Source organism: Engraulis encrasicolus, chromosome 9 (genome assembly GCF_034702125.1).
Source record: "Engraulis encrasicolus isolate BLACKSEA-1 chromosome 9, IST_EnEncr_1.0, whole genome shotgun sequence".
Taxonomy (NCBI): Eukaryota; Metazoa; Chordata; class Actinopteri; order Clupeiformes; family Engraulidae; genus Engraulis; species Engraulis encrasicolus.
Window position 1 is genome coordinate 53109552 of NC_085865.1, and position 17884 is coordinate 53127435.

General features: G+C 44.4%; 2 protein-coding genes across 2 annotated transcripts in view; one reads left to right on the plus strand and one right to left on the minus strand.

Annotated features, from left to right (window-relative positions):
* Window positions 1-357: 357 nt before the first annotated feature.
* arxa (aristaless related homeobox a) lies at window positions 358-8640 on the plus strand. The gene is made up of 5 exons (XM_063206254.1): window positions 358-618; window positions 1190-1709; window positions 3497-3542; window positions 5184-5506; window positions 7204-8640. The coding sequence occupies exons 1-5, from the start codon at window positions 432-434 to the stop codon at window positions 7499-7501; spliced, it is 1374 nt and encodes a 457-aa protein (XP_063062324.1). The 5' UTR covers window positions 358-431; the 3' UTR covers window positions 7502-8640.
* A 3800-nt stretch (window positions 8641-12440) lies between these two features.
* pola1 (polymerase (DNA directed), alpha 1) overlaps window positions 12441-17884 on the minus strand; it is a 99559-nt gene continuing 94115 nt past the window's right edge. Inside the window, exon 37 of the mRNA XM_063207395.1 lies at window positions 12441-14110. Coding sequence (XP_063063465.1) covers window positions 13971-14110 — 140 coding nt within the window. The 3' untranslated portion in view covers window positions 12441-13970. The remainder of the gene's footprint in view (window positions 14111-17884) is intronic.

The following is a 17884-nucleotide window of genomic DNA, read 5'->3' on the forward strand; positions in this document are numbered from 1 at the left end:
ATGTGAATAACACATTTTTATTCTAGTATAGGGCCTAATAATATAGGTTGCACATAAAACCTTGAAAAATGGTTGTAGAATATGTGTCCTTGAAGTTTTCTCCTGAGAATTTTTAGTAAGACCGGTAAAAGGAATGAAGAGCTTGGCGGGCCAGTTCCATCTTTCGATGAGCTCCGTTCGTGTAAATGAACTTTAATGTCAAAATACATACACATCGCCCCTCTCCCCCAGGGACCAATCAGATTGGCCATACACGTCAATGTAACAGAATGGAGTACGCAGGCAGGCAGGCAGCTGTAGCGCTGAGGCTGGCGGCGAGCACATGTCATTAGCGACCGAGGGGGAGACACAGCGAGACGAGACTCACTCACTCACTTGCTCACACTCACTCAAATACCAACTGCACCTGAGGGAACGAGAGACAGACGAAAATGAGCAGTCCGTACCACGAAGATGGCCATGACAGAGGCGAGTGCAAGAGCAGGTCGCCCACGCTGCTCTCCTCTTACTGCATAGACAGTATCCTCGGGAGGAAAAGCCCCTGCAAAGTCAGGCTACTTGGGGCGCAAAGTTTGCCACCACTGACGATGAGGACCGAGAGCGAGCCTGGCGCCGAGGGTAAGACATTGCTGGACCGATACCACAACACCGACTAACTTACCTGTTGCCTACTGCTGTCGAGGATTTTTATGCAGGTTGTAGAGTTGGACTTGGAAAGGAGATATTAGCGCCAACAACCAGTTGCCATTGCATGGCATAGCTTATGCTGTAGTATTGCAGCCCTTTTCCCACATGTATCAACAATGGCCTCCTAATTTTACAAGAGCAAATAACAAGATTTATTATGTTGCTATTATTATATTTTGAAAAAAAACTTGAATAGACACTTCGATAGTGAAATATAGTCTAGACTTGCCAGCAGTGGTCTTGTGAATCTTTCATGCCATGGTATACAGGAGGTGTCACTGGATAGGCCAAAGGAAATGTATTGGTATTTCTAGCTAATTGTGTTAACATGCAGCTATACTATTTTGTTATTAGGCTACTCTATTTGGAAATCTAAGATAAGCTATGGCACCACACATACATTCACCAGTTGATTGCGGAGGAGTGTTAAATGCGCTAAAGGCTGTGCACTTGTGTACATTTGGAGCGTGTTTTCCCCCTAATAGATATTCTTCTTTTTCAGACATGCACCTGCCACCTAAACTACGCAGACTGTACGGTCCTGGGGGGCGATACCTTGACACGTCCAGAGCCTATCATGAGCACGTCGAGCGGGGGGAGAGGGAGCGTCTTCTGGACCAGGCCTGCGAAAACCTTAAAATCAACCAAGCCCCACAAGTCAGCATCAGCAGAAGCAAGTCCTACCGAGAGAACGCCTCCTTCAGCCACGGAGACGAAGGACACAGTCCGGAGCACGGGACCGAAGAACTTGTGGAACTTAGCACGCTGAAGTTCGAAGAGGATGCCGTGAAGGAGGAGGCGTGTGGAGACGCGGAACTCTCGCCCAAGGACGAGGAGAGCCTGCAGACCGATGGGGATGTAAAGGATGGCGAGGACAGCGTTTGTTTGTCGGCTGGGAGCGACTCGGAGGAGGGCATGCTGAAGAGGAAGCAGAGGAGATACAGGACTACCTTCACTAGTTATCAGCTGGAGGAGCTGGAGAGGGCTTTCCAAAAGACGCACTACCCAGATGTTTTCACAAGGTAGGCCCCTGCGTTTTGACGCGCCACGGTTCATGGGCGCGCCAATGGAGCTCCATGGTTATGTAAACAGGACAATAATGTTATTAATATATCATGACTATTTCAGGAAATTAAAAAAAAACCGAATTTTACACTCAGTAGAGTAATGGGTTGATTTGGATAACAGGCCCAATACGCATGGGAAGCGTAAAGGTGACATGCACTTGGAATTTGCCATTTCTTTATTTTTTGGTCGTGTAGAATATTTTACAATTATATACACATTGTCAGGTATTTTAAGGACAAAATATGGGTGCTGTTTTATACTACTATAATTTAATATTTTATTGGTCTAGAAATTATTTTATGAAAGCATCTTAACTCCATATTACATCAGTTATAAACGTGTAAATAACAATTACGCACGGTAGCCTATTCATTGTAAATCATAAAATCTAGTAAATTATTTCAATTCAATTAAATATTATTTACAGCATTGCAGTGTTTAGGTAAGGAATATATTTTCTCTTCGGTTGCTGTTCTAGCAGTAAGAGGCAGGGTGTGCATTCTTGCTTCACTAACAATGCGTAGACAAAAAAAGTGTCATTCAATCCAAGCGCTTATATAAGGTGGGACAATAGCTGCAAATGTGCACTAACTAGTTTATGTCAAACTATGTGCGGCGTATTGTCATCGCTGATATTGATACGAGCCTCTTAGGGCCAATTAGCCTGTGTTGGCTGTCGTTTCATTACATATCTCCTGACAGCCTCTCCCCAAGACCCTGCTCTCCGCATCTGGGCCTGCGGTAGCTCCGAGCTATCGACACATTGCACAACAATCCCTGAGTTGCAATGTTACACTTATGGAACAATAGTGCTACATATGATATCTGCTGAATAGGCCTGTGCCTTAACGGCCGAGGGCAGTGCTAGCCGTAATGCCTACACCTGGTTTTATTCAGATGAAAAGCAGAACCTTAGCATTTGGTTTCCTTGATGGTAACAGGAGATCTGGACTTGTAAATAAATTGACTAGCCTACGACAACGCGTGCGTAAATTAAGAATACCTGCATGGTTACAGTGTGGTGTTTTATGAAAACATCTTAAGCAATTGTAATTCATAACGAAAATATTAATCTTTCATATAAGAATACAAATAGGTGAGTAAATGGCAACACGTTTAAGGGTTTGGATGTGTCCAGACAGTTTTTGTGTTTTCAATATGCACGAACAGGTGGTGCCTGCTATCGCTTCGTAAAACAAATACATAAACACTTAAGATAAGGCTGCTAATAGATGACAATAAACCAACTTTCCTTTTAAAGAGAACAGCAAACGAGTTGGCAGTTTTTTTTAAACAAAATGTTTAGTGCATTCTGGTCAAGTTCATTGACGTTTTTATTCATTCACGGTAGATTATCGCAGACAATTTGGCAGATATGCTTTCAGCATTTCAGCAAAAGCTTGATCGCCGCTTTGGCGCCATTATGTTTTTTTTCCAATGGGCTTGAAAAATAGGCCCATGTATAGGCGTACCATAATCACCATATACACTATACAGTTTCGATTGTCATCAAATTACTGGCTAAAATTTCCCCCCTAATGCGCTTTTCAAATTTGTCCGGTACAATTTTCTGTCATTGTCAATTTACAATTGTGCAACGTCTCAGTTAAGGGCGATCACTAACCAATTTTCTGTCCCCCTTCAAAATGTCTTTTTTCATTCTCTCTCTCGCTCTCTCTCGCTCTCTCTCTCTCTCTCTCTCTCTCTCTCTCGCTCTCTCTCAATTCTATTTCTTCTCAAGGGAGGAGTTGGCAATGCGACTGGACTTGACTGAGGCGCGCGTACAAGTAAGCACTGCACCGTTACTGATGTTTTATTTGTTGGGGAAGAAAAAATCGGTACACTGAAGCAAGCCTGCAATTACAGGAAAGGCACCCGATGAAATGTGCAGCGTGGTTGTTATAGTTTTTAGTGCCATAGTCATATGTCAATCATTTTTCTAGTTACATTAAAGACATGAAATGTTGAGGGGGTTTTGCAGGCTGCATTTGCTCATATAGCAGGCCTAGTAGTCTTCAACGAGGCTACCACGTTAATCAAGGAATACTACCCTAATGCAGTGTTATCAGGCTTGCCATATTCACCGGTAATGGAACACGAGGATTTATCTTGGGAGCGCATCCGAGTGAAAGTGTTTATTCCAAACTTTGTTAAATGGCCATAAACGCGCAGGAACTCTTTCCTGTTATCGAAAGTTATTACATACTATAAGGCGGACATTTTAGAGGCAATTACGCAGACGCCCCCGATTCATAAAAGCGCACTTAGCGTGAGAGCAAACACGGCTATTTCAGGGAGAAAATCAAATGGTGTTTGAATTCTCATCGGCAGAGCGAGGGAGGGAGAGAGAAAGAGGAGTGAGGGGGAAGCGGGATAATGCTATTTGATTTCCCATTTTGTGATTGCAATAGAACAGCATTGATCCAATGCTTTGCACTTGGAGCGAATGAGAGGCTATTAAAGGTGTTTGCCCCCCTCCCTCCTCCGTTTTTTCTCTCCCTCTCTTTCGCTCTCTATTCATGGCGTGCTTTGCATGTTCAAGCCCAACTCTCATAACCAGAGAGACAGTACAAACACATAAAACAACAGATGTCTGTTTGGGCCAGTAGGTGAACAAATCACTTAACGGGCTCAATCAGGAGGTGATAAAACTCATAAATTCCCCAGGGGCCATGTAATACAAAACAGCTTCAAACAGGGCAGCGCTTAAGCAAGTGTTTGGAGAGGGTTGGGGCGGAGGGGAGGGAGGGAGAGGGTGTGTTGTCCAAGAGATATATCTCCATAGTCCCGTACACCCACTTACTGTCCTACTATTGACATTTTCGCCATTGTCAGCACCCTGCCTGCGGGCCATGTTTTTTTTTTCTTCTCGCGGGCGGTGGGCCTACAAAACCGCGGCACTTTGGGATGGGTTGTGGGGGTAAATCGTGGGAAAGTTAAATAGCCTTTGTAGGTCACATGTGGAATTTAATTTAAAGCGCATTAATTGTTGGAAGACTCTGTTTAGTTGTTATTTCCCAATCTTTTGTTAACATGATTCTAAATGATTGCCCCCTCCTCGCCCCGTTTCGGAGCTGTCTAAAGCAGACTTTAATTAGCGATCTTAAACTAACGGGCCATGAGAGCGTGGGTTAGGGCCGTGTAATTATCGCTGACTTTCCGCCTATTTTTCCCTCTCCCATTAAAGGGAGGTAGAGAGATGGTGAACAGAGCAGGCCTTCTGAATGACAAATCTAATTCTGCCTCCATATACAACAAAAAAAAATGCATAGAGGACATAGCCTTTTAAAAATCTACCTTTACACTTTTAATCAGAAGTATTGCAGACATTTGTGACATTCAGCCTACCGCGAGACTAGTGTAAATGTTTTTTTAGAGGCATGCCCTGTAGCTGAATGAGTTCACCATGAGATGTTCTTTTTCCTCAGGTATGGTTCCAGAACCGCAGGGCCAAGTGGAGGAAGAGAGAGAAAGCCGGAGTGCAGACCCACCCGCCTGGCCTGCCCTTCCCAGGCCACCTGGCAGCCCACCCCCTCAGCCACTACCTGGAGGGGGGGCCCTTCCCACCGCACCCCCACCCCGTCTTGGAGTCTGCCTGGACGGCCGCTGCTGCTGCCGCCGCCGCCTTCCCCGGCCTGGCACCACACCACAACGGCTCGGGCCTGCCCCCCACCACACCGCTCGGTCTGGGTACCTTTCTGGGCACTGCCATGTTCCGACACCCCGCTTTCATCGGTCCCACCTTTGGCAGGTAAGGGATGAGCAATGGAGTTAATATGGCACACGCATGTGTTTAGTCTACCAAACTATTTTGGATGAATGAGAATCTTCTTATAGATGTGTGTGTTTGCTTTGCCAAGTGTGACTCACCACACCCCCTCAATTCCCTCCCCACATTGACAGTTGAGATGTTTCATGTCAATGCAGTAAGTAATACTTTTTCCTCAAAACCAAAATGAAGACCATTTAAAAAGACTTTTGCCCTGTGTGATTAGTGATAATTTTTTGTTGTTGAAAAGACCGTATGAATGTGAGTGTATGAGTGTAGGTATGCATGCATGGGCACAGGATGCTGCTGCTGTTTGTGCAGCTCTCTTTGATATGCTAAATCAGAAGTTCCCAAAGTGGGGGTCGGGGACCCCTAGGGGGGTTGTGAAGGTCCTGTGTGGGGCTCACAAACAGAAGGGACTGTTTGCATAAAACCTTGAAGATATGCTTTTACAACCTTTCTATATATTACTAACAATATTCACCTCAGTGGGTTATACATGTTTTTACATTTACTGTGATTTCCATTGAAGTTTAGCAAAAAATATGCTTTTGCATTTGGAAAATGGAAAATGGGGGTTGAGAAAATTCCAAAATGGGGGTCCCAGCAGTAAAAAGTTTGGGAACCACTGTGCTAAATTAAATCACGGCAGTGAAGAAGCTAATTTGGCAAGTGGTGGATGCTGAGACACAAGCTGCTAGCGAGGGTGCTAATTTATTCCCAGGCAGGCAGGCAGGGCCACTCTAAGCTAAACGCTCCAGCTCCCAGGCTTCAAGCTCAGAGAAAACATGACAAGTGCCCGCAATAGAACAGGAAACTCTTTTCTTTTTGACTAGACTATTTATATAATTTTTTACTTAACTGTTTTGAATAACATTAGCTACATTCATGCTTCCCCTTTTGCTTTGTTGAAATAATTATATGGGAGAGACAAAAATAAGAGAGAAACCGAACATTTGAAAATTAACATTTCAGTTTAAACATTTTAATGGTTGATTGACTCAAAAGTCATGTTGCAAACTGTAAACCTCTTGATGGTGAGAACCTTTACATAGTCTGTTGTATACATACAATTTAGGACCTTTGTCAAGACCAGCCTTTGCACTGTAGTTCATTTTCAAACAAATTTTATCGTGCATTTGCACAACTTCCCGCTCTCTATCCATTCCAAAACCTTCTCTGATAAGCCAGCTTGTGATAGATAGCCAACATGTTTCAGCCACCATGGCAGCCCTTTTCAGGTCTCCAATTCTGATGCCATATCTCTCTTCTCAACCATGTGTTCTGACAAACTAGTGCACATTACAATATTGCATTGTAAAATGTCGCCTACATATGGTGCCAATGTTCGAATCCATACTACTTGAATTCCCTGCTAGTTCATGTTAGAATTGTTGATCCAGATTCTGATACTTTACGCTTCTCTCCCTCTCCTCTCTTCCATGTCTCTCTCTCTCCTCCATGAGTTAGAATGGCCAACACAATTGAGACCGATTTTAAAAGCTGCAAAGATGACTGCCTTGGTATCCTACTACTTTAAAAATTGATTTAGCCAGTCTCCAAAGAGCATCATCCCTACAAAGAACCAGCTCCAGGCAGCACTCCAATTGGACTTTATTCTCTGGCAATTGATACTGATTCTGACATTCTGCTCCTCTCCTCTCTCCCCACCCCCCCAGACTCTTCTCCAGTATGAGCCCGCTGACGAGCGCTTCCACGGCGGCCGCCCTGCTACGCCAGCCGGCCCCTCCTGTGCCCATGGTGGAGGGTGGCCAGGTGGGCGTAGGCGTGGGGGTACAGGTGCCCCCTCCGCCAGGCGCTGCGCTGCCCTCCGACCCCTCGCCCTCCAACGCCGCCGCCGACCGCAGAGCGTCCAGCATCGCTGCCCTGCGGCTGAAGGCCAAGGAGCACTCGGCACAGATCACCCAGCTCAACATACTCCCGTCTGGGGCCACAGCAGGCAAGGAGGTCTGCTAAAGGCTGGAGGTCTGTCGGCTATAGGCAGTGATGGTTCTACCAATTCGGGACAGGCAAAAGATGGACATGGGGTCCTCTTGAATATTTTTTTTCTGGCATTTTCCATGGTAGGGCTGCCTTTTGGGGGGGCCTTTAGAGGACAGATTTGGTGGGGCCCTATTCAATTGCCTAGTCTGCCTTTTGGTAGAACCGGCTCTGGCTATAAGGCTGAAGGTATGTGGCACTAGAGTTGGACCTGGAGGTGCCGTGCCGTGCCGTGCAGCAACCATACACAATAACAGTCGTCGCTCACAGTCAACTAACCTGTTTTGAGCCCCTTGCCAGTTGCGACCCTTCCTCAGACTATTATAGACCAACCAAACAACCCCTTCAAGCCACGTTGCGCCACACCACGTCACCATGTCATGCCTGTGCCAACCACGACTCTCCGCTCCTCTCCTCCATCCTTCGTCTTGATGCCAGGATGTGCCCAACCCAAACCCTTCCTCCACAGCAAGGTCCACAGATCTATATAGCTGACATAGCAGCCTATACAGAGTCACTGCACACGCCTAAAAACTAAAGCAAGACCAAATCCATGGCGCATGAACTTGAGGACAGCTAGACTGGACTGCCTACAGGTTGGTTGGTGCTGTGTAGCAGAGAGCAGGCTTTTACCGTTACTGTAACTGCACGGGGACCTGGTGAACGGGCCGTTTGAACTCCACTCTCTTTGAACTGATCTGATCTTTCTAAAGCAGCAGACTATGAAGTGAACCTGTTGTCTGAGAAGGGCATGAGGAGGTCGGAGCAAAAGCTGTGTGTGTGTGTGTGTGTAGGATGGGATGTTCTTCTGTTAGCTAACATTTTAGCTCGTCAGCACCCAGACACTTGCACACACACACACACACACACACCGCCACCACTCCCCCATCTAACCCCCTAACACAACCTTTATGGCATGCTGGTCTTGAACATTTCCTGTTAGCGGTGTACTTAGTGTGTGTGTTCACAAATACAGTCCCGCCTGATGACACCTAGTGTTCAAACAGACGCCTGGAGCATTACTAGGCGAGTTAGTGGCTGATGGTGTGTGTGTGTGTGTGTGTGTGTGTGTGTGTGTGTGTGTGTGTGTGTGTGTGTGTGTGCGTGCGTGCGTGCGTGCGTGCGCGCGCGTGCATGTGTGTGTGTTGCTAATACGAGAGGTTGAGGGGACTTCTAAGTCTGCCACCACTGTCAAATCTCCCTTCTCACCATGTCAGCCTGCAACCTGTGGCCATCACTCCTTCACTGTACCCCAGAGGTCAATATACCAAAGTTTAACCCTGCACCCCCTACCCAGTCCACATCCATTTCACACCCCTGCCCCTGGTCTCGTAAGTCTTTCCATCATTATATATATATGTTTTTTGTTTCCACTCCATAAAGCATTTGTCTTTGTGTAGTTTAAATACACAATCAATTGTGTTGATTTTGTTTTGGTCCCTCTTATTTTGGACACCCTTATTTTTTTTCAGCAAATTTGCTATTGTGGCATATTTGGCAAGACACATGTGATGTTTTAGATTTTAATCTCCAGCCGACTGTGTTGGATAAATGTACATACAGCTGTAAAATGGACAGACAACATGAAAAAAAACCCTTAACAGAGCCTTGTATATTTGGGAAAAAAAAGTTTGAAAAGATGCACTTGATGTAGTATTGTATGAATGTTTCTTGGGTAGAAAACAAACTTAAGTTCATGAGATATTAGGTTTTTAGACAATAATTTATGTTCACTCTCTGCTCAAGAAGCATTTTGAAGGAGAAGAGAGGACACTTTATTGATAACAATAAGTAAATGTAAATCTGCCCTGGCTTAGTCCAGCTAAACTATAACTGAATAAAAACTGGTGATATTACTTTACTGTGCCCATGTCTGTTTTGCATCTGTTCAGATTGTTGTATGGGGAAACCGTATGAAGGAGAAAGCTGAAGCATAAATAACAGGTGTTTTGCTCTCTGTAATTATGAAAGTGCTCGATTACTCCTTATGCAGACTGATATTTTAAAACAATAACACGTTAATGTAGGCAATATTGTTGACCTTTATATTGTAAATTATATGAATTTATACAAAGCCAACGGTTTAAATAATGAAGCTAAAACTAAGACAACCATGGCTACTCTGTATTCCTTTCAATAAAACATGTTGATATTTTTAACACCATAATATGTTTTTTAAACGTTGCAGCCTATTAATTGATCAGGTTTAGTTATGGTAGGCCTATATCAGCCAGCAAAGGTTAAATGAAATAAACTGTTAGAATGTAATCATTTTCTCATTCAGTGGCATAATCTATTGACTTTGTGGTGTGGGAAAAATGTTTTTTTATTTTTTTTTTATTTTACTCTACACAATCCCAGATATAATTAGTTTAAATGAAAGATGAGGTTAACAAAATAATTCTTGATTGTGGCAATCTTAAGTCAGTGTGCTGACAGGGTGCATTATTGAGTAACCTACTCATGAAGGTGGATAGCCTACAATACAGTTTAACTAGGCTAGATGTGCAACCTCGGATACTGGCTGGAGTGTAATTCTGGAGACAACAATCCAAACATTATGCAGTTTGGTCGCGGACGAATTCTGCAGTTGGAGAAAAGACAAATATTGGCCACCACACACACACGCCGCGCTCTTTCATGGCTTGGAACGATATCCTAAATAACGCGCAATATATTCATGGAATGAGTGGAGACTACACAAAAGCAATGGATTTCAATTATACCACCATTTTATTTGGGCGGTTAACAAAACGTGCTTTCAAAACGTTTCGCGACACCAAATTGGTCTTAACGGCTGTAATGCCAACTCGGTCGCTTGGGAGCTCTTTCTCATTAATGGAGTAACATCCAGTTCATCAGTAAGTCTTTCTTTCAGACTCCACAAGTTAATTCTAAAATCCTCTCCGTTGGATCTCACCGGAGAAGCGATGCCATTACGGCAATCAATGCGCTCTTTTCAACACACTCATTTTCCCCCATTTGACCCGTCCATGGTGTTCAACCAAACCGCGTGAAATTACCTCGAGGATTATTTTTCCTTTTTATTGCTGAGACCAATGACAGGCTTTCTCTTTCCTTGTTTTACACGCGTTAATCCGGCTCATTTTGACGCGCAGCATACAAGCAGGATCAAGGAGAAAGAGAATAAAGCGATTGAAGGAATAGACTACGAGCTTTGTAATGGTGTGAGTGCGTACACACGACACATCTGCACATTAAACACGTAAACATAGTTAAGAAGACCCTTCACACTTGCTCCAAGACGAAGCTGACAATTATGCTGTCAATTCCCAACGCTCGGCATTAAAACCTGTGGACTTCTGAAAGAAAGGTAGCCTATAGGCTGACCTAAGCCTACATAATGCACTTTCTTCCGTGCCACACACTAAGTTTGTAGGTGAGGGCTGGGGGATTCAATTTTGTTTCTTCCAAAGACCACTGGTGCGTTTTGCGGTTGGACTTTTATGAGATTTCACAGAATGTCCTAATCTCATTGTGGAGGTTTTTTTTCTTAAATGAAAAGGGAGCCAATTTGCTTACAGCACCTGGGGAATGCTTGACTCAGTGGTGGGCATAGCGAGGGGATCAACCAGGTCACCTTCACAAGTAGACAGGGCTTAATCCATTTCAAGTCAATCAAATCGTGGATAAGGAACACCCAACAACTATATCGACACCGTTACAAACTCGTCAGCTTTTACTTACCATCCTAACTTGCACTCTAACAGGCCCTAGGTTTATTATTCATTAAATTGAATAGTTGAGTAAAGCTACGATTCTCACTTTTTCGTGTAACATACAGAATCCACATTGAATACGCATTTCACGTGTTCCAAAGTAATCACGCATTCAGTCAACGTTTGATTTTGATTTCAAATTCTCCCGGCCTCTGCCTGACTCTGGGCGCGCACGGGGTTAATCAAGCCTAGCTAGCGACTACCATTTCTCGGACACGGCTCTATACAGCAAGGGCACTCGGTGTAAAGGCGCTTTGATGAGTCCCTGGCTGCTTTCGCTTCCCTTTGGAGTCATGGAGGAGAAATCACGGTGAAAAGGGTTGCTGAATGGTGGGCCACTGGCACTCTGGCCGCCTTTGACTGGCCGCAATTCCCCCGTCTCTTTTTACCCTCATCCAATTAGCCCGGTGTATTAAGCGGTTTATCATCTCATAGCCCCCATTCAGCTGAACAAGGGGAGCACTTTGCAATAGGACCGCTTCTCCTTTTGACACCTCTGGTACTTACATATTCGGCGACGCCATGAATAATGGGGAGTGAATGGGAGGCTAATTCCCTCATCAAAGCCTACCTTGTCCGTCGCTTTGCTCAACACAACTATTCTGGTCAAAAAGACAGGCAATAAAGCTTAGCATAACAAAAACGATTTGTTCTTATTAGCTTAGTGGCGAAAATGAATGCAAAGCCTTATTGCTATTGAGTGCCGGAGTTTGGAAACAGGCTCGCAGGCTTGATAAAGCTAGGGCCGCTTCCAAGGAATGTTGGGAGCGTGAAATCCGAGCGTATGAATTGATGACTTTAATCCAGTGAAGTGCAAAGCCACACGTAGTAGGCCTACTCTTAATGCTGTAGGGCATCAGTGCACAGCCGATGCGACTTAATAAAGAAAAACCTCTTTGAATAGACGCAAATAGAGCACAGGCGATGACTTCATTTTCAGCTTTTTAAAATGGTCTTTTGTATTACTGTCATTGTTATTATTATAAAGCAGTGTGTGGCCTTCATCAACACCTTCCGCAAGTAGTCCTAACATTGTCCTTATAATTTAGGCACCAAGTACCAGCGGAACTTTGCCTATATATCAAACTGCTGTAGTACATTCCCAGTTAAAGACTACCATTTTAGGCGTATTTCAAGTCGGCATGGAATGGTCCAAAGAGTTAAGGAGGCAGTAATACTTTACAAATAATATTTTTATTCAAGTTCGTATCAAAAACAGTCAATACAATCAGGGCTACATGAACTACAAAACCCCCCAGAAATTATCATAAAGATGTGTAAGACATTAAAAACATCCCCAATCAAATGCAAACAGACAAAATTCGACATATCACATAGACACAATGACATACACCTGTTGGCCATTGATATTAGACCACCCAAATGCCATCACCCCCTCCTCTGTTCTCCTCTCCTGGTCATCTCCCTGTAGTCAAAAAGCTCAACAGGCTCCAAAACGCAGGCTCATTCATACAAGTGGCCAATCACATCCAAAATGGGTGCGCGCAAGCTGCCATCTTCAGAATCAAAGGCATTGTACCTATGTGTCATTCACTAATTGCTGTGTGCTGTGTGCGTGTGTGTGTGTGTGTGTGTGTGAGTGATGGGAGAAGTCATTACAGTGCCAGAGATCCAGCGATCTGATCCCATCACTCAGGACTCCCCCTATGCTCTCCGTGCTCCTGCCTGTTACTCAGCTGTGATTGGTATTCCCTTGTGTGCGGACCCCCTGGACAAACTGGACCCTGTGTGTGTGTGTGTGTGTGTGTGTGTGTGTGTGTGTGTGTGTGTGTGTGTGTGTGTGTAGGGCAGGGCACCACCTGAGAGGGTCTTTATCCTCTCATGTCCAGCAGTTTCGCTCAGGAATCATTGTCGATTAAGAGACACATGGAACACCGCCTGGAGAGGCTATGAGATGGTTCAGGATGGGGGGTGTCGTCATGGTGTGTGTGTGTGAGTGTGTGTGTGCGCGTGCGTGCGTGGTATTAAAAGTGGTGGTCGGGAGAGCAAGGTGATTGACCAAGGCTCAAACTGAGCCTATACGATATGATGGACACACTGTCATCAATCCGCCGATCCACCATTAGAGCTGACCCCCCCCCCCACATACACACTCCCACTCACATATGCTATAGCATATATGTGTCCAAGAAGAGAAGAGAGCGTGACCATATGACCACGATGAGGCCTCTGTAAGACTCGAATGACACAATGGCGCGAAAGGGTGATACCAGAGCGCTTTAATTGTAGGCGGCACTCCACACTGACCCAGTTCTGATTAGACACTGGCCTCGAAAATGGAAAGGTAATTCGGCTTCACACAAGGAATGATGGGAGAAACTTTGGGGTCGATAACAATGGTGCAAATGGCTGGTCCATGGAATGGGAAAATTGTGACTTTAAATACAGACAACAGTTTAAAAAAACTGAGGTTAAAGTGATGATCTGCATTTGAGTTGTTTTTTTTTTGAGTATCAACGTTTGAGAAAGCTGCCTTGGTAGTTCTTAAAACAAATCACATAGATTTGTCTTGTGTTGCAGCTTTGAGACACATCACCACAGCCACAGCTCAAACATGGTGCACACTCAGTCCAAAAGGGGACACGACACTAAAGGGATGTGGGAAAAGAAAAAAGAAAAAACTTTTTTTCTCTTTCATATGTCCCTTTTTGGGCTGCGTAGCATGGGCGGAGGGAGGGAGGGCTTTACTTGAATGTTGCGAAAGCCTGGAAGAGTTTGGCCAGGTTGACTTCGGAGTAGCTGCTGGAGATCAGAGCGCGGTCCACCACGTCTTTCAGCTTCTTGTACGCCTGCTTCTCCTGGGCCCAGCGGTTCTTCACCATTCCTGTGGATGACATGAGAGTTTGGAGGTTGAGGTGCGCATATCCACAAAAACAATAATCCAGATGCCAGACAATAGTAGTACAGTGGGGGAGAGTGGTACGCCCACTGGGCATTAACCCCAAACGATATCAACTTTATTTAATTAAACAAGCGGCCCTTTGCAATTTTACTGCGTTCTAGAATGAAATAGGAAGGTTTAATTACAAGCTTTTTAATAAAGAAGAAGATTGTCTTGCATATCTTCTATACCTTGTTATTTATAATGATTGATCGCCATCAGTGAAGTCATCTCATATCTCTTATCAACCTCAATGCAATGGTTGCGGTAACCGCGGCACAACTGAGCACGGTATTCTGTCCGTTTCTTTTAGATGATGACCACAACCATAAGCCCACTGACAGAGTGACGGTCACGCCTAATTGAATCCTTTAGGAAATGACTAAGGTAAGCGTACCCATTAAGCCCACCAAAATCTAAATTTCTTTATTTTTCAATCATCTTCACACAATTTTTTTGTGAAATTATTTCTTAAATAGTAAGATTTACCTCTCTTCTCAATGTTTATCACTGAATTGATGAATATTTCAAAGTACAATATGAAGATTTTTTACGAGAAAAGTGAAAAGTCTGAATGGGCTTAAATGGTACCTTTGGTACCATTTAAGCCCACTTGTTATTTCTCTATCAAAATACCTGGTGAGGTGTGTGAGTTGAGTTTAAACAGTGTAGCCTACATGGCATAAATGGTTTCAGATCAAAATATTCTTCCAAAATGTAAGATTTGCTAAAAAAATAATGCATAAAACCTAATTAAACATTACAGCATCTCTTACTTCATATACTTCATAAAATTCTTCTTCCAAACAGAGAAATTTATTTTTTCTTATTGATTATTGTTAGTTCATTACATTACGCCTTTTTGACCTACTACTTCAGATTGTACAGCACTTTTTATGTCCCTCAAAGGCATTTTTCATTAGCAAGCATGCCAACTTGCATGCATTTCAATGGGGTGTACCATTTAAGCCCACCTTGTACCCATTAAGCCCACCTATACAAAAAGCTATTTTATGGAAATAATCAACTCCACAAAAACATTTCATGATGCATTTCTTTAAAGATCAATGCCAAACAAACTGGAATATGCTTAGAATTCATACCTAACCACCTTAAGTCTTACGGTAGAGTAAGATAAAGATGGTGTGTGGTTGTATCAAGAGAATATCGGCGTTTGCTCGCTCATAAAACACATCTTTCCATTTGAAGGGAAATGCTATAATTTAGTGAAACACTGCATGTATATATATAAAAATCATTACATTTACCTCTTAGTTCACTAAATATGAAAGTATTTTCAAAATATTTTACTTAAACTAGCTGAAATTCTATGATTTCTGACATGTCCCAAAACAGCAAAGTTTTGAGGCAACTTCTTGTCAGTAGTCCTGAGACTGGGTTCACTTGGACGGGGATAACTCGACGATAAAAAATGTGATTTGTTTGCAATAAAAAACATTTTGTCAGTTACTAAACCCTTTAATTGGACAGGGTGATGAACAACAAATTTCACCTTTTCCCTTTCTTTAAATTGACCTCAAAGTTGAAAGTGGGCTTAAAGGGTACATGGGCTTAATGGGTACGCTTACCTTACAGCTGAGAAGCGAGTTCCTCTAAGTCAGAATGAAACACAAGGGCTTGCCCACCACGCCACTGCACCCTGAACCCCCCAAAAATTGGACTTTCGGGTGGGGTGGTCTGCTGCTCTCAACAGGAGGGCTCTGAGATAAGAGACAAGAGTGCCGGAATCAATAGAGATTTGGTGATCCAGGTTAAGTGGCACGACCGCAGGAAGACAGGGAGCCCCTGGAGGAAAGGCCGGCGATGGCGCAGTATATTCACACCTTGCCGATAAAGAGTCCAATGCCACCTGGCGAGGGGTGGAGTAGAGGATGGAGAACATGATACCCCCTGGTGGGAAGGGGCACGGGGGTAGGGCACTCGGGTCGATACCCTGCAGCCAAGGCACACCGCGGGAGGGCCCTCAATTACAGAGCTGAGCTGATGGAAGGGGACAGTGGTACTGGCTGGATTATAGCAGTAAGGGAGTCGCTTAGATGGTGTACATGGCCACACACACACACACACCACACATGCACACACAGACGTGCGCACATGTGCGTATACACACACACACACACACACACACACACACACACACACACACACACACACACACACACACACACACACACACACACACACACACACACACACACACACACACACACACACACACACACACACACACACACACACACACACACACACACAACCTTTCTATGACCGATGCTGAAAGAAAGAAAGGCAACACAGCAGTAGGGGACAGATGTTGGCATTAAATGGATGGGATGGGGCCTCCAGGGTCTGTGCTGCTAATATAGTTGGTCTTAACCGGGGTTCCATTGAACACCAAGGGTTCCGCTGAGTGAGTCTAAGAGGTCCAGTGCAGGTGTGCGTGTGCTTTTTTTTGGTCATGTCATTCAATTCACGTTTACCTGCCAATAATCCTAACACTGCAAGAGCATTCTACTAACAGGACAGTAAATCCACTAAGATGGAAGGCTGGGGCCTCCAAGCTTGCTGGTGGAATGGACAGTGTGTGGGATCCTTTTTTACATTTGAATGACATCCTCACTGGGGTAATATCCTATATGCACCTGTCAAACTACAGAACAGAGGTGTGCAAAAGCTTTTCTGAGATAAGTGTCTGATAACATCTGGAGCATTTGATATCCCCTGGAATAAGTCAAAGAATGCAGATGCAGAGAATGCAGTTTTTTTGGAGGGAGCTCATACGTCAGGTGGTACAACCACATGCCGAAAAAACAATTAGACACTGGTAATTGTACAGCAATAAATTGTACAGCAATAAATACGCTTCTTAGATAATCCACTAACAACCAAACAAAAAAAAATATCCATACAATAGTGCCATTATACTACGAAAATGTCATTCATTAATGGTATGCATTTGACAGTTGGTTCCATGGGAATATGGGACCCAAAACTTAAGTCTCCAAAATAAAGTCCACTGTGTGGCTACTGTGGAGTTGTTTATTCATGAATATGATGAGCGATGAAGCTTTAACGTGGCATAAAGGAGAAGAGAGGGGAAAACAATTATCTGCTTCTTTGGTGCGGAAGGAATGTTGGCCACAGACGAGTCCGTGTGCAAGCCCCTACTCCACTGAGTGACCAGCAGCGCCACTAAGCGTGCGGTCCGTCTGCACTGATGAACAGGGCCGATGACAGCTTTGGGCCCAGGACAAAGTTTTCTGAAAGGCCCCGCCACCCAATACATACAATGCAATGAGGACCCATCCAGCCTCAGCCCCCTCTCTCCCTGGGGCCCTTTGTACCGTGCCCCTGTCGCGCCCCAAATCATCACCGCGAGACGCCACAAACTTTGCAGGGCGCACTGGATTTCTTCAAAGGCCTTTCCAAAAATCTCTCACTCTCCCCTCGACGAGGTGGCAACATCTCATCTTCCACCCTGACCCTATCATTCCAACACTACACTCCATCCCTCATTTTGTTCTCTCGTTATCTCTTCACTGCTTCTTCTCCTGAAATGGATGCATTAGGCGGTGTTGCTATATGGCACTCGAGTGGAGCTGGCGGGGCCGAGCGGCTCTGTGGGTGTCGAGGGGTTAATCCTGCATTGGTCTCCAGGAGAGGCAGAAAGACGACAAGACCACACAACACACCAACAAC

Excerpts from the sequence above, each read along its gene's own strand:
- arxa (XM_063206254.1), top strand. The coding sequence starts at position 432 with ATGAGCAGTCCGTACCACGAAGATGGCCATGACAGAGGCGAGTGCAAG. Across the intron at positions 619-1,189 it reads GAGCGAGCCTGGCGCCGAGG|ACATGCACCTGCCACCTAAA; the intron begins GTAAGACATTGC and ends CTTCTTTTTCAG. Across the intron at positions 3,543-5,183 it reads TGACTGAGGCGCGCGTACAA|GTATGGTTCCAGAACCGCAG; the intron begins GTAAGCACTGCA and ends CTTTTTCCTCAG.